The sequence below is a fragment of the Fusarium redolens genome, assembly GCF_020744475.1.
Source record: "Fusarium redolens strain MPI-CAGE-AT-0023 chromosome Unknown BKA55scaffold_10, whole genome shotgun sequence".
Lineage (NCBI taxonomy): Eukaryota > Fungi > Ascomycota > Sordariomycetes > Hypocreales > Nectriaceae > Fusarium > Fusarium redolens.
In genome coordinates, this window is record NW_025763673.1 from 313,606 (window position 1) to 336,081 (window position 22,476).

Sequence of the window (22,476 nt, forward strand, 5' to 3'; positions counted from 1 at the left end):
ACAACGTCCCAGTTTAGAACAGCAATGTCACCACTACCTTCTCTGACCCCCGCCATAGCTCGTAACAATGTGCCAGATCACAGTGACACATCCAGATCCGCAGTGTAACCCTATCATCCAGAGATCAAGGGGTAGGGTTACATCAGCGGCCGACCGAGTTCGATGAGAGAGGGTGGTTATGCAGAACAACAAGGGGTCCGTAAATAAGCGGAAGTGGAATTCTGAACCAGGAACGAAGGAAAACCGGAGTACATACCGGAGCGAATTGGAATGCCAGGGCGGTGGGAATCTGTTGCTGCTGGCATATCAACGGCGAAGTGAGTTTGGGAACGTCGTTCTACGTTCAGTAGATGTCGGCTGCAGTATACCAACTTTTCTTAGTCTTCAGGCTGCATCGGCGAAGGACCTACCGTTATGTTCCGGCTAGACACGGTGACAGAAGTCTGTTAAGTAAAGGTGGGGTAAGGCTTGTTGGCAACTCAGCTTGTTATTTGGAGAAGGGTCAATTAGTCAGTCTAACTCACCGCATCTCTAATAGTTATGTAGAGGGCATTGAACTAAATGCTGGAACTAACGGTTTTCATTGCTGAGTTCCGCGATATCAGATAGGATAACATAACGCTATGGTCGCCAACGACGAAGAGGGCAGTAGGCAAAGTCCTGATGATTCTCAACGGGTAATTGCAGATAACAGTTCAAATACCAACGAGAATCATGAGGGTAATATTCATATTGATCAGAGGTAAGCCACTGGAGTAAATAGGTTGCAGTTGGAGGCTCACACACGGACTGCTACTGATATCTAACATATCGTTGGTCTTAGTCGTTGGTGGTTTCTCTCGACAGCCTTCCCTATGATTGCCGGTACTTTGGGTCCCGTTGCTTCTGCGTTCAGTATCTGTTCCATGGTTGAGCCATGGAGACAAGAGCTTATCCCTGGGGAGAATGTTCAAGACGCTCCCTCTGTTGCTGATCCTTCATGGTACGCCACGTGTTAGTTTGATTGGTCTTGGAATGGATATTCACTATAAGCTTACATATAGGTTGTTGATTATCGAGGCCATCCAGCTTCTCGTCGGCGTTATCTCGAACCTGTTCCTTCTGCTTAATATGGCGAAAAGGGTTCGCTTCAATCTGGCCTTGCCTGTCACAATATTTGGATGGTACTGTGAACATATCGACCCTCTGGATCAGTACTAATATATGATAAATAGGTACGCCTCTTCTATTTGCCGTATCACTTTAACTGTCCTTATCGCGAGGCCTCTCAAAGACCTTGGATTGTCTGAAGATACTGTAGTATGGTCACAATCATTCTATTATGGGATGTGGGCGGCCATTCTCTACTTCGTGGATGCCTCGCTTCTTGCCATTACTTTTTGGGGAGCATGCGCTGCTCACTACCGGAAAACCTTGTTACTAACCACTAGTGAACGCACCTTAATGCTGCAGAGTATTATACTGCTTATATATCTCCTTCTTGGCGCCTATTTATTTTCCGAAATCGAGTCATGGGACTACCTCGATGCTGTGTACTGGGCTGTTGTCACCCTCTTTACTGTGGGCTTCGGGGATTTTCACCCTACGACGGACCTTGGAAGGGCTCTCCTGATACCGTTCGCGCTGGCTGGCATTGTATCTCTGGGTTTGGTGATCAGCTCAGTAACAAACCTAATTGTTGAAAGCGGAAGCCAATGTGTCACGGCTAGGATCGGCAAAAGGAGGCGGGAAAGGACCATCAAGAAGATGCTTCTCAGGGGTGGCAGCGATGCCCTTGAACCCATCCGTGACGAGCTTCAGATACCCGTCACAGGACCAGATGGATCACGCCGAAGCGAGTTCGAGCGCCGCAAAGCTGAATTTCTTCTGATGCGCAGAATCCAGAAAGAGTCTTCCACGCGCAGAAGATGGGTAGCCATGGCTATTTCCACATTCTCATGGCTTATCTTGTGGTTCTTAGGCGCCTACGTCTTCCAAAAGGCCGAGGAGGCATACCAAAGCTGGTCGTACTTTGACGCATTCTACTTTTGCTTCGAAGCCTGGACGACCATAGGATACGGCGATCTAGCTCCAGTTTCTAACGCGGGTAGATCGTTCTATGTCTTTTGGTCTCTCTTGGCCCTGCCGATCATGACGGTGCTTATCTCAAACGCAAGTAATACCGTGGTTAGGGTTGTTCGAGACATTACGATATTAGTGGGAAACATCACTATATTGCCAAACGATAGAGCCTTCCTTCGAAACGTGAAGTGCCTGATCAGAAAAATAACGTTTGGTAGACTCTTCCCCGACCCAGAACCTGACCCTTCCATCTCGGCGGCATGTGCCAAGGATACTCACGAAGGATCGATTAGGAACATGACAGAGTTTCGTGACAGTTATCACCATGATGATAGCAGAGGCCTGGCCACTACGTCTTTGACCGCAGGCCTGGTTTCCCCCTTCACCGGACCACGGAACACTGACATTCCCTCGCGCTCTACTCCTAATGCAGACAATGGTGTCCGAGAGCTTGCTACTGGGATCGACCTCCAACTACTGCTCACTTCCGAGATTCAGACCGTTACAAGTCACCTTCAAGAGTCTGAGCCACACAATTACACATTCGATCAATGGGTATGGTACCTCAAACTTCTTGGTGAGGACGAACACAACCCACAGACGCACTGTAGAGCGAACCTTGCAAATGATCAACCCAGTATCAGTCAGGACGTTTCAAGCAGTGACCTGAAGTGGTCTTGGATAGGAACACAAAGCCCTCTATTGAGTGGCCAGCGGGAAAGTGAATGGATCTTGAACAGGCTGATAAATAGGTTGCGAGAGTCTTTGTTACTTGCGAAAAGACTGCAACCTTTGAATGACAATACCGTACCAGAGGGCACAGCTGGAGCGACCTTTGAGGATAAATCTACAGCAAGATCAGAATTATATGAATAGGCTTGATATAAAGCAATTCTATAGAATAATCCTTAATCTGACATATTATAAGCGGTCTATTCCCACGCAATCTTAGGCGCTACCCGTAATATGAATTAAAAAACAAAACACTTGTTGACAAACGCAACATATTACTGGACTGCCTTCTTCCCCCGGAAAAGCTGCTTAAACTTATTGAATCCCGAGCCCAAAAGTCCAAGTCGTAGCAAGGAGTATAAAGCGAAGGTAGCAACGATATTGAAAGCGATATAAGCGAATCCAAGGGCCCAATCCCGCCATCTGTCCTGATAATACATACCGGAGCGAGCCAAGATTTGATTAGCATACCTCAGAGGGCAATAAGAGCAATTAGCAGCCGCGCTCGGGTTCAGGAGCGTCCCCGTGGCGCCTTCCTCAAGATATGGCTGCATGTATGACCCACAAGTGTCACCGGCAGGGGGCTGGAAGACGGCAAGTTCGGACTGAGAACAGACGACCGGATCGCCTGAAAGTCCCGAGACAGAAACACCGCCAACAAGATATGTCATGGGCGAGACACGGTACATGAATATCCAGAAGCCTGGCAAAGCGGTAGGGGTCTGGAAGACACCAGCAAACAGGATCATCATTGAGAACAGGACTGTCGTTATACGACCAGCTGTTGTTGCATCAGGCAAAGGCGCAGTGACCATGACTGCAAAGGTGCCCACAAGGACATAAAAGTAGGTGAAGAACAACAGGACCAGACCTTGGTCTTCAGACGATCGAATGCCGAATACCGTGTAGTTGAATATCGCAAAGGTTATGATACCAAGGACAAGATGGTATGGTATCTCGACAAGAATGTTGGCAAAGATGAGAGCGACCCATGAATACATATTGGAGTGCTTCTCACGAACTTCGTAGACTGTCCGCTGCATGATGAACTTGGGCATGATCTGGGCCGTCGTGTCAGCTGCATGTCACCTACATGGCCATCAAATCGTTGCTTTCTTACCTGCTGGACCAAGCTGCTGAACATTGCGCAAACCATGAGAATAGAGAAAATGGCGTTCTGAACACCAAGAATTGATTGTCCGGGCTGGAAAAACGAGAAACCAATGAATAGTGTGCCTGCAATGCCCAACATGAATTTGCTTGCAATGTACGTTGTCGATCTCCAATATTGTTGGAAGACTCGCCGACAAACAATTGGTAGCTGGGAGCTCAACGGAAGTCGGTAAGTTCCATGCGTTCGACCTTGGCCTAGGTCGCTTTCCGGTGATGTTGTCTGGGACGAAGGTTTCGAAGTGCGTTCCAACTCAGTTGAAACTACATTGGCCTCTGTAGATCTGTCCCACAGACCAGGCCAGTCGATGTCTTGGCCGTCCATATTGCCTATCATACCGAGTATATACTCAGCAGGGTTCTCAGCGTCCTTGCACCTCCTCGGTGCGCGGGCGTCAAAATATCGAAGAACAGCCTCCGAGGAGTTCCCAATGTCCCCGAAGTAAGCGACCTTGCCGCCCCGTGCCATCAGCAACAACCTATCGAAACGCTGGAACAGCATGGCACTTGGCTGGTGAATTGTGCACAGGATGCCCAAGCCACTTGCGGCTAGCTTCTTAAGTAGAGCCAAGATTGCCTCGGATGATTGGCTATCAAGTCCCGAAGTAGGTTCATCCAAAAAGAGAAGTAGGGATGGCTTCCCGGCCAACTCAACTCCAATACTAAGGCGCTTTCGCTGCTCAGCATTGAGTCCCTTGCCGGGCAAACCGACGATAGCGTCGGCAAAATCATCCATACCAAGAAGGTGAATCGTCTCTTCCGCAAATTCGAGTTTCTGGCGTATTGGTATGTCACGGGGTTGTCTCAACATTGCCGAGAACTGTAGGGCTTCGCGTACAGTCGAGGTTTCAAGGTGAACGTCTTGCTGCTGTACATAGCCAACGTCACTCTTGAAGGACTCTGGTAACGGCTTCCCGTTCAGATAGAATTCGCCCTTTACATCACCCGCGGGCATTCTTTGGGCCAATGCATTCAGCAGCGTCGTTTTACCCGCCCCTGATACTCCCATCAAGGCGATCATAGAGCCTGGTTTCACCCAACCGCAGGCGTCGTTAAGTAGACGCCTCGATTCTCCTTTGATCATAACGTCGTAGGTCAACTTCCTCCATGCAAATACCCCCTGATCCGCTTGTGGCGCTGTCCCTTTATTCACAACGACCTGGACCGGCGTACTGTTAACCACTAGTGGCTGCTCCACGTCTGCCTTGCCTTTGAGCTTGGAGTCGGCTTTCGTTGTGAGACCAGGGATGCGGTCATGGAGGAAAACAAGGACATCAGCACCCACAGACGTGTTGACGTTTAGATCAGAAATCAACAGATATGTGAAGAGAAAGAACAATAAAAAGCCAAGAATGATGCCCAGGTTGCGCCACAGGTGCGAATAGCTATAGTCATAGCTTGTCTCAAACCAGGCATCTCCATTCACGTAGGTCTGCCCGGCCACGGATCCAGGGACTGGACAGATAAAAGTGTCGCCGGTCAAGTTTTGATAGGAGGGTACGATATTGGAGCAGGGAAAATTGGACCCATGCGCTTGGTTGACCAATAATGCCTCGAAAGCAAAAGAAAGTGGGTTGATGTAGGAGATCCATTTGAACCAGGGTTGCATATACGGACTGGGAAGCACAAAACCAGCGTATGTGACCAATGCAAGTACTAGGAAGCCAGAGATAGCCATAGCCTGAGGGAGGGTCATAGTTGCCGCGGCAATAGTGCGAAATACCATAGACATTGCCAACGTCGTTGTAAATACAAAAAGGAAGAAAATAAAGAACTGAGATGCTGTGTACGCAAGGCCGGCCAAAAAATACAAAATGATATTGAAGAACACGGCAATTACAAACTTGACAGGAATGTCAACTAAGACACTTGCAAGCGCATCAGCTGACGGCCGATAAAAAGCATAGGATACTTGTTTTGTGATGACTGGGCGGCCTTTGTATAGGTTGTGGATGTCTGTCACAGACATCAAGACATTGAGAAGTACAGAGAAGAAAAGGACGGACCCATAAGAGAAAAAGGCATCGGAGGTCTCTGGAGTACCATAGAAGATGGATCCGACGACAAGTGCAATGATAATCTCTCCAATCAGTGTCGTAAAGGTTGAACCTTTATCATTCCAAAGTTGTTGCGTCGCTCTTTGGGCGCAAAGTGCGGTCTGCATTGGAAACGAGACTGTTTGTGTAGCTCTTCTCAGCATCCCTTTCGCCTTGAGGTTATGGCGAATTGACTCGAATTGCTTCCGAGTCGTTTCTTGTTGGAGATCGAAATCCTTCTGGTACTTTTCAATCTCTTCCATCAAACGAGCATATTCAGTCGAGTTGAGCCAGTGACGACTAAAATCTTCAGGTGTTCTAGGCACCGAGTCTTCGTGCCCTTCCTTTGCTACTCTTTGCTCTGGGTCGGTGATGGTGGTCAAGTAGTCTCCTGATGTTTGCCTTGCGTGGCGTTGCCAACCCATCCGTTCGAAGTAAGCTGGGGCTGACGAAGCACGGCCGAAGAATATCTCTCTTCCCTCATATAGGACCAGAATCTTGTCAAATAGATCGAAAATGGATTGTGAAGATTGGTAGATCGCTGCCGCATTGGAGGATTGAGTTACTACAAAGTGATTAGAAGCTAGATCTTTCAAACAACTCCAATCCTCATGCTACTTACGGTCAGAGAGAGTCCGCAGCCGACTAACAAAATGCAGGGCAGACTCAGCATCTAGGCCTCTGGTAGAGTTATCCCACGCAGATATAGCGGCTTCAGAGAGTGCTGTCTCTGCTATTGAGACTCTCTTTCTTTCACCACCCGAAACACCTCGCACATAGTCATTTCCCACTATTGTGTTCTTCGTGTGCGAAAGTCCAAACACGGTCAGCATGACTTGCACCGCATGCTTGACTCTATCCTTCCGGGTTATCCCTGGTAGACGAGCCCTGGGCGTACGCATGGCGGCGGCGAACTCCAAAGTCTGTCCGACCGTCAGGTACGGGAGGTTCTCGTCTACCTCTCCATTGTAGATCAGCTCGCCTTTGAACTGTCGAGTCATTATTCGGTGCGGTACGCCTAGCCACTTCAGTCAACTTCTTGTACATTACAGTGTTCGTATTTATCGCACCTGTGTATTGTAAAATAGATGCTGAGTCAATATCCAAATCTCGCATCTGACCAGTAATGGTCTTCAGGAAAGTTGAGCAACCACTGCCGGGACGCCCTAAAACAAGTAGTAGCTCTCCCTTGTGCACCAACCCGTCCAGTCCTTGGAGAATGGTTTTGGTCTGCTTCGGACGGAACCAAGCCCTGGGATCGAGAGGAAAGGTGAGCATTGTCCAGACAGTTCCTTGCTTCTCGATAGCTGCGCTGCTGCCGCGTACAGTCAAGCTCTTGAAGGCAAAGCCGGAACGTGGTGGTGTTGGCACATTCAACTGCCTTCTCAACTTGACTAGGGTACGAGACCACGCCTGAAAATCGAAAGAAGGACTAGAAGGATTGAGCATATGGTCAGAAAGACCAAGCTTCTGCAGGACAGGGTCCTGCGACCCCTCTACACCATTCGATAGCTTTGTATCGTCAGATACTATAGGAGAAGCCGTCTCTGTACAGCCTTCAGATTGATTCGCGTTCATTTTGTTGGGCTTCTTAATCTCCTCCACTTCGTGGTGAGTTGCATTTGAGGGCTTGTTCCCGAGTTCGGCCATACTGGTTTTGTTATGCACTTATGGTCACAAAAGAACGTCTATTACCAGTGCAGTGGTGTGTTCCTGTGGGCGCACAATCAATGAGCCCTGTGTCGAGGTCGTGTTGGATTCGAGGTGAGTTGAAAAGAACATGTTTAATTGATATCCTTTGCACACAGAGATTCTGCGGATCTACTGCTGTTATGGTTAACCGGCATGCCACACCTACCTAATGTAACAAGGTTGTAAAGCACTAGAACTCCCATGCCGATATCAAGGGAACTCCGATACCGAGGTTTTCAGCTGGCTACCTGTAGATCGAACACAGACCTCACGGTGTATGGCATGTGCCATGGCGACTTTGAAGTGAGCGAGTTAATGGGACAGTTTGCATGAGGGCTCCAGCACATTAGACCATATTCGTGGTATCATGTCACTAGTTTGCGACGTCTTCGAAAGCGTGGCTGCTTATTGCTGACAAGAATGACACATTATGATATTGTCCATGCTAGCGATTCTATCCATTGGAACTAATTCGTCACAATGATTTATTGGATCTATAGTGATATGAGATCCTGTTTCTCAATTCGCGAAGACTGTGGAAACTTTCTTCCAAAGGCTTATACAAATGTAAGCCTCCACTTTATGCACTCCAGCTTACAATGCAGCCATTGTATCTTTTTCTTGTTAAGCTAGGGTGTGTGGCTCTATTTTGCAACGTGAAAATACGCCTCGTTTTAGAGTTTGGCCCATGCGATAAGATCAGGTCCTGTGGTGGAGGAGGGGTAGATCTTAGTTGACTCACCTCGATGGATGGGGGTAGCGTTGTCGCTTATCATCGTATCTTAGAGTCTTGATGGTCTCGACCGAGCCGTGCGTCCCCTCTGCAGAGCCTTGCGTAATTCGTCAGAGAAAGAGGTGCTTCGGTTGTGTCAGAATCAGCGGCTCATGTAACCCCGCCATCTGTCATTGCATGCAGCTTAACTTCAGGATTTACCATTGTACCCACAGACATTAAGGTGTTATTATAGTTTATCAAGAAGCATTCTTGTTAGCTAGAGTGCTTTTGATCATACTTTGGGTCAGCTTGTCAGCCATGCTGTGGTATGTGACACCATTCTGAGACATCAAGCCAATGCTATCGATGAGTCCAAACTAATCGTATGCGAGTTCAAGTTCACATGATGTTAGATTAGAACTAAAGAAAGAGTCAATGGTGGTGTTAGGCCAGACCTTCGATACGGTGTCTGGCTGATGGCTGCAGCGCTCATCATATGTCAACTCAATCAATTAATCACCCCAATCAAATCAATCAAATTGTCGAATTCTTCCTCTCAATCAAATCAATTCATGCCTTTCGTAAGTTGAAATAATTGATATATTACAAATGCATCATGCGATCGTCTAGTATCCCGGCGAAAATTCAGATCTTCCCGGACCACTACCCTACACCAGATAATCACAGATAGAAGTCTACTTTCTAATAGCTGTGGGTCAGCCCCAAAATCAAGTATTTACTATCGTGTTCTAACGCGTAACCCCACCACGCGTATGCAATCTGGAACGCGTTTCCCAACCATGAATGAATGAATGAATTTATTCCGCCCGGGAGGATACGCCTCATAGGGCCCACAACGTTAAATCTCGTTACATTCTTTTCCGACTTCTGGTCCTGAGACCCTGAACCCTCACCAGTCCCTACTCTTCATCACATTTCCCAGCCTCGCTTGTCCCTGCGACAGGCCTGCTTGAAGGCCAACTTCTCCAAGTGTTCAGCGTCCCATCTTCAGCGGCTGAAGCCTGGTCTGTCTACCAGAGGCTGTACTATATTAGTTCTTATTTGTCTTGTTTGGCTTGTTAGTATGTTTTTCATGTCTGTGTAGCATCCACACGGCCTGTGCTTATCACAAACTTGATCGCTGCTCGCACCGCTCTCAAGTTCGGGCTCCACCTGTGCCCGTCCTCTGCTGTCTTGCCTCCCAGGAAGAACAATAGATTGCCCATCATGCCTTGGTCGACGTTTCGCATGTGTTCTCGTTGCTCGCTCCACCATAGGCATGAGAAGAGAAAATGGTCAACCGATTCTTCTTCTTGACCGCAGTCACATGTGTATGTCTCCGCTGCGCCTATCCTGTGCAGATACCTGTTGACCCGTGCCATTCCCGTTCGTTGTTGCACCAGGATGTCAGATTCGCGTCTCTTCAGGGCGTCATATAGTATGCACGTGTGCTTGCCGGGCAGCGCCTTGTCAAGCTGCTTTGAATAGCTGCCTACGCTCTCGGGTAGCATCATGCGCTGTCGACGTTGTGCTAGTAGTACTCTCAGTCGGGTCGATCGGGCCTGGTATGGCGGTTTCGTTGCTCTGCATCTCCTATCTGTTGCCTTTCGCGCTTCGGCCTTTGCTCTTGCTCCCAATGTGAAAGAGTCATTCGTCGGCGATACCCAACGCATCGTGATGGTGTTTCCACCCTTTCCAAGTGGTTCGGCATGTTTGTAGATCTCCCGGATGGTGCCTTGTCCTGACTGCTGTCGAGGTTTCGTAATCGCTTGTAGCGCCAATCGGTTTCTTGTTGCAATGATCACCTCTCGATGTCGGAGACCATCAGGCATGCACCTGAGGACTACTGCTATCGCTTCCAGCTCGGTCGTATATGCGTTCTGTTCGTCTCTCGGGCCAAAAGTGATGGAGTACTTTGCTATGATACCATCATGAGCTCCTCCACCGGCGGTGTTGCGCACAACGCCGCCCATGCCCGCGCACCCCAGCGCTGCCCTCAAATCAAACAAATCAAATCCAGGGTCATATTTGAGATATTTGATGTCCTTCAAGACTAAATTTGTTGATTCAGATATTTATTCAAACATTTCAAATATTTCAAATCTTACCCTCTCTGCTCTCCATGCCACTATCTCCAGTTTCCCACTGGACCTCGTCTACTTCACCAGTTCTTACCCCTAGCTTCACCGCACCATGTCTGACCCAGTTCTTGAGGCATTGTAACATCTCCAATGTTTCCGTCGTTATCGAAAGCCTCTGCGTCGTCAGCGTTAGCTTGGCTAGACTGAACGACCTCTCGCAATCAGTCGCCATCGCCGGCATCACGAGTATATCGAGAGCCAATTGGCTGATCATCGGGAATTGCCCCTGGTGAGCCATCCACCACTCGATTGGATCCTCAGTCTCTTGTGGCTCTAGCCGCAGATCAGACATTACTATATGAATATGCAAATAACGTCTTATATGAATATGCATGAATATGTTATACGAATATGTGTTCTACAAGATAAGTGGAATATAATATGAATATGAGAAAATCAGCGTGAATATTCATATAGCCATGTATAAGCTCGAACCAAGCCAGAATCTTGTTGGGACCTCCACATAAAGCACTTTGGTAATCGTAGACGCGGTTGACACAGGTTTGAAGCTGTGGCTGTCGCTCGACAAAACTTCTAGCCCATAGCTTGCCAACTTTCTCTATACCACGCTCTGCGAGCAGCAAATTGGCCATATCTTCCATGTCAACTAGCCTTGGCGGGAACCCTCGCGAATCCAGATCGAGAATATGCTCAACAATAGCATCTTCTTCTATGTCACTAAGTTTTCGAGAGTCAGGTGCGATATCGCGTCGCGATGGACGGCCTTTCATCCTGGCGCGCAGTGTCGATTCGGGCACAGTTTGAATCTTTACCGCGTGAGTTGCGGGCAATTATTATTTTCTTGAATATCCTGGATATCCAAGAAGGGTCATCTTTCATTTGAATCAGATTCCATATTGTGAGGTTAAATGGCATGGCGTCAAAGTCAGATGAGAGGCGTCGGGCGGAAAATCCGCCACTCGCTTATAAACCACGTTATCAGAAAGAAAGAAACATCATACTGTCATCGTCGTCTCAGAATCACACTTCATCCGGACACACAAGTTTCTGAACGGACCAAGGAGCAGCATAGGATCTCTTCCAGTATACCGCGTCTTCCTTGCTAGCAGCCGCCTTATTCTTCTGTAGGTTCTTGTTCATGGGGTTGACATATTCACTGGATGGAGTCGAAGGATGTGGCAGCAAGTTATTCATAGGCATCCCAGCACCTGTGGTCTAGTACCATGCACAACCACCCTTTCGCCAACCCCACCCTTTCGCCACGCAAAAAAAAAAGGAGCACCACCAAAAATCAACAACTTTACTTACACAGAACTTGGCCAAAATGATAGATATGCGCAAAATTATTCGTCTTATAAATAATAATTGCACATATCTATTGAATCCTGGGTCTTTTGATAAGCCGCCCTGATCGCATGGTTGGTTGACGGGGTATGGTTTCCTCTCTGACCTCAATGACCGAGACAGCCTCCGATTCTGACTCCGGCTCGCCTGAGCAGCCACCTTCCACCACAACAGGCATATTTTGAGTCTCCTCTTCTGCTATGGCTTCTCCACCAGCTAGAGTCTCTCCAAGAGTCATAAAACGTTTGTTAGGATTCGGCACCGCCTTCCTCTTCTTCCCTCTCTTCAGGCGAGCCAATTCTTCCTCTAGGCTAGCAATCCTCAGCGTATGCGCCGCTACCGTCTGCTGTTGAGCCTCAAAGCCCTTAGCTATCACGCTGTACCGTCTCCGTGTCTTTGGTGTTTTGTTCAGCCCAAGATCACGACTTTGGCGGCTCGTCTGTGGTGTATTGTCCGAGTCAAAATACGGCCTGGGCTCGGGAGTCGCCCTTGGGCTGCCATTCGGCCTATCTTCCTGGATTTCTGGGTGCCGCAGCGCTTTGGCACGTGAGATCGGCCAATATCCAGTAACCCTCCAGCCAGACAGTATGTTCTTCTCAGTCATTCCAACTTGGCGAGCCTTAGCGTAGGCCCTGATGAAATTAACCTTGTCCATAGGAGCGGAATCAGTCAATGAAGCGAACTTTTCCAACTCTCGCCGATATGCGGCCTTCGACGCGTTGAAGACTCCATTGTCCAGTGGTTGGAGTCCATGAGAGCAGTGTGCTGGCAGATAACAGCAATAAACGTTGTTCAGAAAGCACGTGGCCATCCATTCATCCTTTCATCACTCAGTACTGATTTTGAGGCGGGGAAAATGAAGGACATACTGTTGCATGGCTTCCGTGACCATCTAAAATGATCAGTCTCGCATCAGAGTCATCGGCAGGCGTAGTCTGGGGCAGATAAACTCTTTCAAGCCATTCAATGCCAATGTGGTCATCAGTCCACCCGTTGGGCGATGTTATGTAATACCAGTCTGCTATCTTCTTGAATTCCTCAAGAAACCACTGTTTCTGGAGTTCTTTACCCTTAAAGATTATACCGGGGATTAAGGCGCGGCCATCGGCGGTGACAGCTTCGATAAATGAAGTCCAATTTCGAGTTTGTGGTCCCTTGAGAAATGCCTTCCGCTTTGGGTCAGCACTTCCAACAACCAAGCTATCTAAGCCTAAATAAAAAGGGTTAGTCAGTCAATTTCAAGCACTGACAAGGTATACAGATAGATACTTGCCGAAACCAGTCATAATACCCCCTTCGTCAACGTTGACGGTGTTTTCAGGCTTGATCCAGCCATACTGGCCCTCCCTGATATCAAAGTACCAGTGAACTGCCTTAGGCGTGAAAGAGTCGAACCTATTGGCTTCTTGACGTCTACCCATCTTGGTCTTGAGGTCTGTGCGGCGCTTGATAAATCTAGTCACCCAATTGCGTCCTAACTCGGAATGTTCGCCCTGCTGTCTCAACAAGCCTATGACACAAGCGCGGACCTGATTGTGGGACGGAGCATAGCCCAAGGATTCCTGACGGAGTATCCAGAAAGTCAATCTGTCCTCTTGATTCTTAGACAAACGTCGGCGAGGCTAGATCTGCTCTTTCACGGCTGTCTGGCCGTTAAGTCTGTCGATTAGAGTCCTTCGGGGCACTCCCCGTCTCTGAGCCGCTTCAGAGGGTGAAAAGCCATTATCAGTAATGTCCAATATAGCCTCAGCTATGTCGTCCTCTGTATATTCCCATCGAAGTCGCGACATAGGCATTCTTTTGTCGTTGTCCAAGACAAAGACCAAAAAACAAGGCAAAGAGCGGTGAGGAATTTGGTCATCTAACTAACAGCATTTCCATAGCACAGCATGCATATATCGCATACCCCGTACAGCCTTACAGATTCAAAACAATTACCTCCAATCATTTCTATAGTCAATAGCGGTAACTTCTTTTAGGTAGATATTTATTTTGGCCAACTTTCGTGTAAATGAAATTGACGAGTTTTGGTGGTACTTTTTTTTTTTTGCGTGGCGAAAGGGTGGGGTTGGCGAAAGGGTGGTTGGGCATGGTATATGATGAAATGGGCGGGGTTGATTTTGGTGGTTCTCAAAGCCACTCCATGTACCTCAGATTCGGCGGGGGTTATGTGGGGCCAGGTACGAAGGTGGAGGCTTACGACAGTCAAAGGGATAGCGAGCGACGGGTGCTCAATGGAAAGTGATCAGGATGGAAAAATAGGCACGTACTTAGACGCGTTGGAGTCACTGAGTCGAGGGGTTGGGGGTCAGTGTTGAGGTCCGTTGTTTGACACCCGCCCTCCTCTGTAAGCCCAATACAACCACTTCACCACGATCTCTGCGTCACTCTTTATCTCACAACTTTGAAGTCACGTGCTCTGAAGCCGTGATGATATGAGATTGACGTCAATATGCATTGCAGGAGGCGCTAGATTGAATGCCTCCCGGTTATAAGGATACTAGCGGTTTGTTGTCCGAACGCGTCAGAAGACCGCCGCCCCCGCACGAACAGAACAAGCAAGAAGAACACTGCAATCTTCAATCAATCCTATGCTGTGAATCACGATATACTGAACTCACCCTACCGTGAAATTGCTATAACCAGCGCGCATCTAACAGATAACGCCGCGACTTCGTGAGTGTCTCCTCACCACGTCAATTCTGTGACCGTGTCCGGAAACGTTGACATCCACACTAGACTACCAACCAAGATGCCGCGTATGAATCTGGGCCTTCCCTACAACCATTGTAACCACCAGCCATGCCAGGTTGGCTTTCAGAGCCCTAACCTCCTCCGCTGCGGTGATTGTCATGTCGTCAAGTATTGTGGCCAGCCGCACCAAAGGGCCGACCGACCCAGGCACAAGGTCCAATGCAACCCAATAAAGCAGACCAGAGATACGGTCTTAGAGGAAGAGGAAAAGCTGCGGATCAACCCTGGCGCAGACACAGACGGGAACCCTTTCGACAACGCCGTAGGCCTTTTCTGGTTCTTCAAAAGCACTCGCCCTTACATGCAAGCTCGCTTTGATTACATCACTGCCGTTCTCAACGTCCGCACCGGCGAAGCCGTCGAGGTCGCACTCAACCATTCCCTCGACCTGCTTCGTCTCTGTCGAGGCGACAATTTACGCGTTCGTTCCCAGGTTCCTGCGCTGTATCTCCGGCTTGGGAGGGACCAGGATGCATACGATTTCATCAAATGGTATGCTGTCAGAGGCGACTCGCACTATGACTGGCGCGATATGAACTTGCCGTTTCTCGACATGCATGGAGAGGATGCGTTTGAGGCTGTCGACGAGAAGCCCCACCACATCGAGTTGTCCTTCTTCGTGGCCTTGACGCTCATCAAGATTCGTTTGATGAAGGACTTAGAGTCCCTCCAAGGATTCTTGCAGAGTAATCCTAACGCGACAGGGGAAGCTAGGTATGATCATCTGCAGGAGGAGGCGATGAGCGATATACTTCTCAGACGGCCGGACATTGTCGCGCAAGACAACTACGAGGAGACAATCGCTGAGCTGCGGCGCCAGGCACTACAGTTGTATAGGATAGTCAAGGAAAAGAATCCACATTTCTGGCCGGGCATCATGAATCCGAACCTATACGCTCATAGTGTGCCGACGATTTATACTTTCGGATCACGAGAGGAGGCTGTGCTCGTTTTTCGGAACTCATGGTACTCGTGGTCAGAGACAGAAGTGGCCATACAGTTTCTCAGAGGGGTTATACGCGACGATGCGTAAACGTACAGCAATGAAAAATTCTACGGATATTCTATTTAGGAACAACCGATATATTTTAGCCTTGACTTAGGCATTTTATGCAATATGAATGGGTTCAGCGGCGGAACGCTGAGAACCCATATGCGGCCATACGTTTGTGCGTTTATTTGTTTGTTTGAAGGAAGATGATGCTGAAGATGTTTGGGCTTTGTTGACGCACGATAGGAGGTGTATTGTTGCCGGCTAAAGTCGCAGTCGCTAATGGATGTATGGGTTTCATGGAGTACTCGTGAATCTCGCGCTCTTTTCCCCGTCCGCAATCGCAATTGTGATCCTTGAGTGGCTATTGTTTTAAAAGTTCGATCTCGCTGTTGTGGAAATTTTTGCGTTTCAGCATAGGTTATGTTATGTTATGTATATTTTTCGTTGGGGGGGCCGTAGGCCCCGAAAGCCCCCTACTGGGGCACAGGACGTGCTGAATCATAGTGATGCAATTTCTTGTACACGTACGTACATACAACTTTATGGTACGTACAAATATGTACCATACAAATTTCCCCTTCCTTTTTAGGTAATACTGGTAACTTAGTAGGCTTCTCACGGTCCTCGTCTTCTGGCCTCATACCTACTGTACCAATTACCACTGGTAATGGGCCCAATACCAACTTTTGCGGCCCGTGCACCTTCCCCTTTCGGATCTTTAGGAGTTTGGGTCAATACACGAATATTTGGTCCGTGCGCCCTAGTAGCTAATGACGGCGGCTAATAGGCGGACGGGTACCCGTCCCAATTGCCATATTCAGTCTAGCCCTCTCCGCTATCGGATTGCCTCCCGCTATGCAATTCCACTATCTCGAGTGGTTTTACTTGAAGTCCCATTAACCTGCTATGTTTTTCCAAAGCAAGTCGATGACTTTGATTTGAACAGCCTTGATGTATTCAAGTGATATATCCCCTCTAAACTCTACTAGAACTAGGCCTGAACTACAATACAACTTTCTTCCTGTTCCGCGGCAGAATACAAGGCTTTTTGTTCATCGATATCCCGCTGAGCCATCTCCCAAAGCTCGCCCATGCCTCTTCTGCTTGTAAACAGTCGTCCGTTCTCGGTCTCCTCAGCTACTTGTGCTTCAATTCGATCAGCTTCTGCTTTATCCCAGTCTAAGTAAGCCATCATCTCTTCTTTAGTCCATTCTCTGGGACCCGTCGAGGTTTTGCAGCACCTCCCCATCTGCTTATAATCAAGACACCAGCTGTAGCTTGCTTTTGGGTATCCCAAAGGTAAGCCCATTGCTTTTCGATACTGGCGATTACCAAGCCAGGCTCCTGGGGGTTGAGCCTTATACCAATCCTCTCTAGACTTGACGTATCTCTGATGGATGGCTCGTGGATCGTCATGCCTCAGATGTGTAGTTGGGTTTGAAGCTAGATCTCTCGAATTTAACTGTGGTGACACCTGCGGTCTACACGTCGATGGCGTAGGTGATGGGTGTCGAGGTTCTGGAGTCGTTATGTGTCGGTCCACCCGCTCTGTTTCGATGGTCAACTGGGATGGCAGATCTTGACAAGTTGATTCATTCTCAAATTCGAAAGTTTCCAAAGTTGTGATTGGTTGCCACTGTATTTCGCCGAGCGTTTTCATCACTGGTGGCCTTGGTTCCTCAGGGGTCGTAAAGGGTATCCACTCAAAGGTTTTCGAACACACCTGCGGCTGGTCTGAAGATATAACTGGCAATGCTCTTAGTTCCGAGTATCGTAGTGGACACTCCTTTGAGTTCCTTGCGTGACCTAGTATATGACATTTGCTGCATAAAGGAGGGTTTCGTATCGGCCTCGCCTTCTCAATGACTTCAAAGCCGCCAAGTTCTCTTCTCACACTAGATAACGGCAAAGACGAATTCGTAGTCACTGGATCGACTCGCTGGCGGGGTTCTAAGAGGGGCCTTCGATTATCTTCCCGAGTCAAGTGCCAATGCGGATGAAAATCTTCGAGTTGTAGAGTCTGGCCTTGAGCTAATAAACCCTCCAGCTTGTGAGCGCAGGGCAGCCCTTGTGATCGTGAGAAAGAACCAGTACAGGCCGACAAAGGAGTAGAGCCTTGATGAAATAGAAGCTTTCGTTGCTGCTCAACCTTTCGCAAAGCTTCATGAGACACCCAACCACGTACTGCACCATAGAGAATACTGGAGAGTTCGATAGGTGTCCTGATCTTCTGCTTGGCTTGGTTCGACTTCAACTCCGCCAGTTGATTGAGTAGTGCATGCTTGATCGATCGCCAAGCTTCGAACAGGTCCAATGTAGATACTTTGAGGTGGCTCTTAAGCAGCCAGTGTATGCCTTCCACCCTTGAAGTAACGACGTTGTCAAAGTGGGGATGTTGATTGACCCACGCCTTCACTAGCTTCTCTTTGTATTGATCAAGCCAGTTTGTCTTGATATATTTGACTTCTTCGAAATAATCCGCGATGTATTTCTTCTCAAACTCGGACACACGTTCGTGGAAAGTTTGTTCATTTGGTGACTTGATGATCGAATGCCAGTGGCCGTAAAACTCATTCCAAGCCTCGATTCCCGGGTTTTCCCCTTGAGTCTGGCGCGTAAATCTCGGCTGGCAGTAGCGAAGAACTGCCTTGTTAGCATGCCAGAGACATAGCAGCGGCCTTGATGATGGGAAGCAAGTATCGACAGCATTCATACATGCTAGGCAGCGATCAGTCAAAATGACTGAGGGATGCCTTATCCTGCGGTTTTCGCACAGCGACTGGAATCGATCTAACGCCCAAAAATAGTCTTCTTCACACTCCCCACTCAGGAAAGCAAACGCGACACAGAACGAACGTTGACAAGAGTCGACACCGATCAAGTCCAAAAGTGGCATGCCGTATTTGTTGGTTTTATAGGTACAGTCTAAGATTAAGACATCCGGATATGCCTGTAGATATGCCACTGAATCGGGGTGCGCAAACAGAACAGCTTTGACTCGGCCGTCTGGACCGGTTTGGAATTGACTCCAAAATCCTTCTCTAAACAGCTGATCAGCAAGCGCGTTTATGCTGCTTTGTCCTTGACAGACTTCTCGTCTAGCATCTGCAATACGATTGTATATGTCCTGCTGTGTCGCTATCGTGTCGGTGTTCTGCCGCATGAACGTTCTAATTTCTTTAGGGGCTATCCCAGCGTTGGCAAGGCCAGTCAGCTGAGATAGGTGCTCCTTGGACATTGTTCGAAGTACTGGGTGGGCAGTGGTATCTTGGCTTGGTTCATGGTTATGTAGTGAGAATCGGCTGTCAGAACGGTGCCGCAGAGTCCAGGTACTTCTATCTTTATTCTCTTTCGCCAGTACAGAGAACTCGCAGCCTGTTGTTCGAGTTGTCGTCTTGCGTTGACGTTCTCTCGAAACGATCGGATGGTTACGGCGACGATCACACATGTACGTGATTGTCCTCCTGCCGGTTTTCTCCTTAGTTGACCTTCCAGTTATGAACGCGTAGCCCCTGGTCGCCGCCCAGGCGTTGATTGCCTCGAATAACGCCTCCCGTGACTCATACTCGCCTTCGGGAGGGAGACGATCGTCAGGAAACGGTGTTGGACTTTGAGATTGGTTGACGTTCATAGCGAAGCAGTCGTCGTAAGCCCATAGTCTCGACACGATTAGCAGCTAGTGCAATAAAACGCGACATTCGAAACGGCGCGAAAGAGACCGATAGCGGAGTGAGCTATACCAGATATGGCAATTGGGACGGGACCCGTCCAGTTTTAGAAGGACGGGTACCCGTCCGCCTATTAGCCGCCGCTAATGACGGCGGTCAATGAATGAATGAAGTTTACAGGAGACCGGCCCCCTCCGGGTTCCGCCAATGCCGTTGAGGAACGAGCTGAGTCCTAGACGCGGCGCAAAGGCGCTTACGGCTCCGACCCCGCTTTCGACAGCATTGCTATTTCATGCTTGCGTTTCTCTACCAGTTCTATCTCATCTGCCCATCTATCCATCTACGTGTTCTTCAAGAGTATCATCGAATATCATCGAATTGCATTACGAATTGCATTGAAGTATAAAGTTGTTTACCATGACCATTGATTACTCAAAATGGGACAACCTGGACACAGATTCAGAAAGAGAAACTCCCCCTCCAGCAGCACTACAATCAGGTGCGCCGGCTACAGCAGATCCAATCACAGGCAGCACTCCGGGATCCATCCAAGCCATCACTGTCCGTTGCGATGGTGAGAGAGTCAGATTCGCACCTTGGTCAGTGACATCGGTCAAGGCGGATCACCCCATCTTCTCGAACTTCGTGCCTCCTATCCCGCGACTCATCGAGGTTCCATTAGTCTTTCATCGGGTCGGCAGTCAATCTGCAGACCGGGCCGATCTGGATAATCAGGTCATCACATATCTCCATATTGACTCCGAATCCGGGTTCGCGCCTCCGAGCTGGCAGTCCCACATCGGCACGGTGCTGGTGGCGCGAAAGGATCAGAAGACGTTGCGACCGCAGCATCTGGAGGGTGTATGGATGTATTGTGATCACATCTTGGATCTCTTCGGAGATGGAGAAGGTGCACCGACGCATATGTATCGTAGACAAGCATTTGAGGAGTGGTGGAAAGACTACTGCAAAGAGCAGAAGAAATTACGGCGGGGAACTGGAGGCGAGAATGACCCGGATGACTGGCGAGCGGTACAGTCGCCGTATGTGACATAGGTTCCTCGTATGTGCTGGTATAAGTATATCTCGCGCGCTGTTCTACGTGAAGGATTGCTGGCTTTCAAACGATCGTCTTGTTTCTACCGCTAGATCCGCAAGTCTCTTCATGGCGTCAACGATGACCTGGTCTGGCTTGTTGCCGAGGAAGTCCTGAGGCCGTACGATATTTAGCAGTTTGATGCCCTGTAGTGTCTTGCACCTAGAAAGTTGTACATAGAGACTAGTGAAGTCGCACTTCGAGGGCTGACCATTTGTCACGCGATTTCCTCGGAGCTCTAAAAGAACATCGGCAAACGTTTTCCCTTGGGCCTTATAGTCGGTCAGTACGAAGGCAGGGACCACAGGCAGTCCGCGTCGGGTGCATTTCCCGGATAGGAACTTGTAGCAGGAGTTGGCTGGATCGAGTACATGCGTGATGGGCCGGATGAGTAAGGTACCCGCTGGGAGTGTCGGGATGGTTATATCTTTTGTCTCTTGTGACTCCAACAATATGCCTAGTGGCGGACCGAAGTGTATGGTAACATCGTCAGCGAGATAATGGCCTGGGAACTTTGGGTCGGGGATGAGGTCCACGGCCGTAAACTCGGCCCCGTTCACAACTCTCAGGCCGGTATAGGTATTTTTGTTGACAACAACAGGCATGCCCTGGGCGTAGAAGAATACTCCTGGGATCTTACAGCTGGAGCTGTCGCCTTGCTCGATGGTCTGGGCTAGCTCCTGCTGTAAAAAGGTCCGGCTGCGCCAGGTGTGTGTCGAGATGAAGATGGAGATATGCTTTGCGTGAAAGCGGGCCCAATCTACCAGGGCTTCCATATTGAGAGCCCATCTGTTACGGTTGAGCGGTGTTATGGCACGCAAGCCAGCCTTGAAGGTGATCTGGGACCGGTCCACGAGCCTGGTGTTGAGCAGGTCAAAGTCCTCCCTAGTCTGGGTTCCGGCCCGTACTCTTTCCAAGAGAGCGCCCAGCTGTGGATCGTCCCGGGCGCGGACTTGCTCCTCGAGAAGGATGACGGTCTTGAACATCAGCCACAGGTTATGACCACGATGGTGAGCAATGGCCGCCTGTCCCGAAGAGGTCGTGTAAGTCGGATTCATCATCTGGTCCACCAGGAGACTTTTCTCAAGCACAGGGGCGAACTGATAGAAATCACCCATCAGGAGGACGACGGGAATACCGCCAAACGGCTTATCGGGGCAGTCACGGAGGGCCTGGAGGCGACAGTTGGCCTGGAATAAAGTGGACCCCCCGAGCATGCTGACTTCGTCAATCACAAGTACCAACTTCTGCTTCCACCTCCATTTCTTCGCTTCCGAGAAGACTGGAGGCTCTCTTCTGTCGTTAGAATGGTGAATATCCAGTCCACAAGCCGAATGAAATGTCGTCCCGCCGATCTGAGCAGCCGCACTGCCGGACGTGCCGGTCACCTGGAGTTGATGCAGCTGGCCTCTAGCCACAAATACGTTCCGCAAAGCATCGACGATCCTGGACTTCCCAGTACCGCCTGGGCCACCAACGTATTGAAGGTTCTGACCGGCAGAGTCTGGATGGTCGACGTACTTGTCCAAGAACCGACAAATAAGCTGTAGCGCCATACTCTGCAAACCGTTGAGTGTATACGCGGAGGCGGCCTGAAGTCCCAGCTCCGTGAAACCTCCGACGGGACCCAGTTCAACAAGCATTCGAGGATTCTGTGCCTGCGAGGTTTCCAAATGTCTCGGAATGGGAATGTCTGCATCGCATTGTCGAACAAGCAGATCGTCAATGTCAGCGTTCCCAATGGAGGTTGTGCCACCTTGCACAACACCCTCCATCTCGTTGAGCATCTGTAGATGCAGCAGATCCTGGGCCTTCGCCGCAGCCTGAACGTCATCGGCAGAAGGAACGGAGTATTGGCTTAAGACGCTGTGTTGACGATGGCGAATTTGCTGATAGAAATCGTCGTGACGTTGGATAAAAGGGCGGCGCTCTTCTATCGGGTTCTCCCGGTCAAGGTCTCGGATCAGACCTTGCAAGACCGGAGAGTCCTTTGTTGCGTCGGAATTGCGTACAGCATTTTGGAGAGTGCGGAAGAGGGCCGTATAGTTTTGGTAATGCTCTGCCATGGTCGGCTCTTCCATGGTCGGCTCATCATCACAGTTGCTTTCACCC

The 22,476-nt window shown here is 49.2% G+C and overlaps 3 protein-coding genes across 3 annotated transcripts; 2 read left to right on the top strand and 1 right to left on the bottom strand.

Annotated features, from left to right (window-relative positions):
* Positions 1-281: 281 nt before the first annotated feature.
* Positions 282-2,937, top strand: BKA55DRAFT_664607 (uncharacterized protein; the record flags this gene model as incomplete). Its single annotated transcript, XM_046197705.1, has 4 exons — positions 282-742; positions 824-982; positions 1,044-1,163; positions 1,215-2,937. The coding sequence occupies exons 1-4, from the start codon at positions 624-626 to the stop codon at positions 2,935-2,937; spliced, it is 2,121 nt and encodes a 706-aa protein (XP_046047902.1). The 5' UTR covers positions 282-623.
* On the bottom strand, positions 2,938-8,056 carry BKA55DRAFT_571424 (ABC-2 type transporter-domain-containing protein). Its single transcript, XM_046193068.1, has 4 exons — positions 7,070-8,056; positions 6,622-7,017; positions 3,914-6,564; positions 2,938-3,854 (listed from the first exon to the last, which is right to left on the bottom strand). Exons 1-4 carry the CDS (start codon positions 7,647-7,649, stop codon positions 3,069-3,071), a joined length of 4,413 nt encoding a protein of 1,470 aa, XP_046047903.1. The 5' UTR covers positions 7,650-8,056; the 3' UTR covers positions 2,938-3,068.
* Positions 8,057-14,322: 6,266 nt separating this feature from the next.
* BKA55DRAFT_64313 (uncharacterized protein) lies at positions 14,323-15,835 on the top strand. The gene is made up of 2 exons (XM_046197171.1): positions 14,323-14,534; positions 14,592-15,835. The coding sequence occupies exon 2, from the start codon at positions 14,605-14,607 to the stop codon at positions 15,637-15,639; it is 1,035 nt and encodes a 344-aa protein (XP_046047904.1). The 5' UTR covers positions 14,323-14,534; positions 14,592-14,604; the 3' UTR covers positions 15,640-15,835.
* The last annotated feature ends 6,641 nt before the right edge of the window (positions 15,836-22,476 follow it).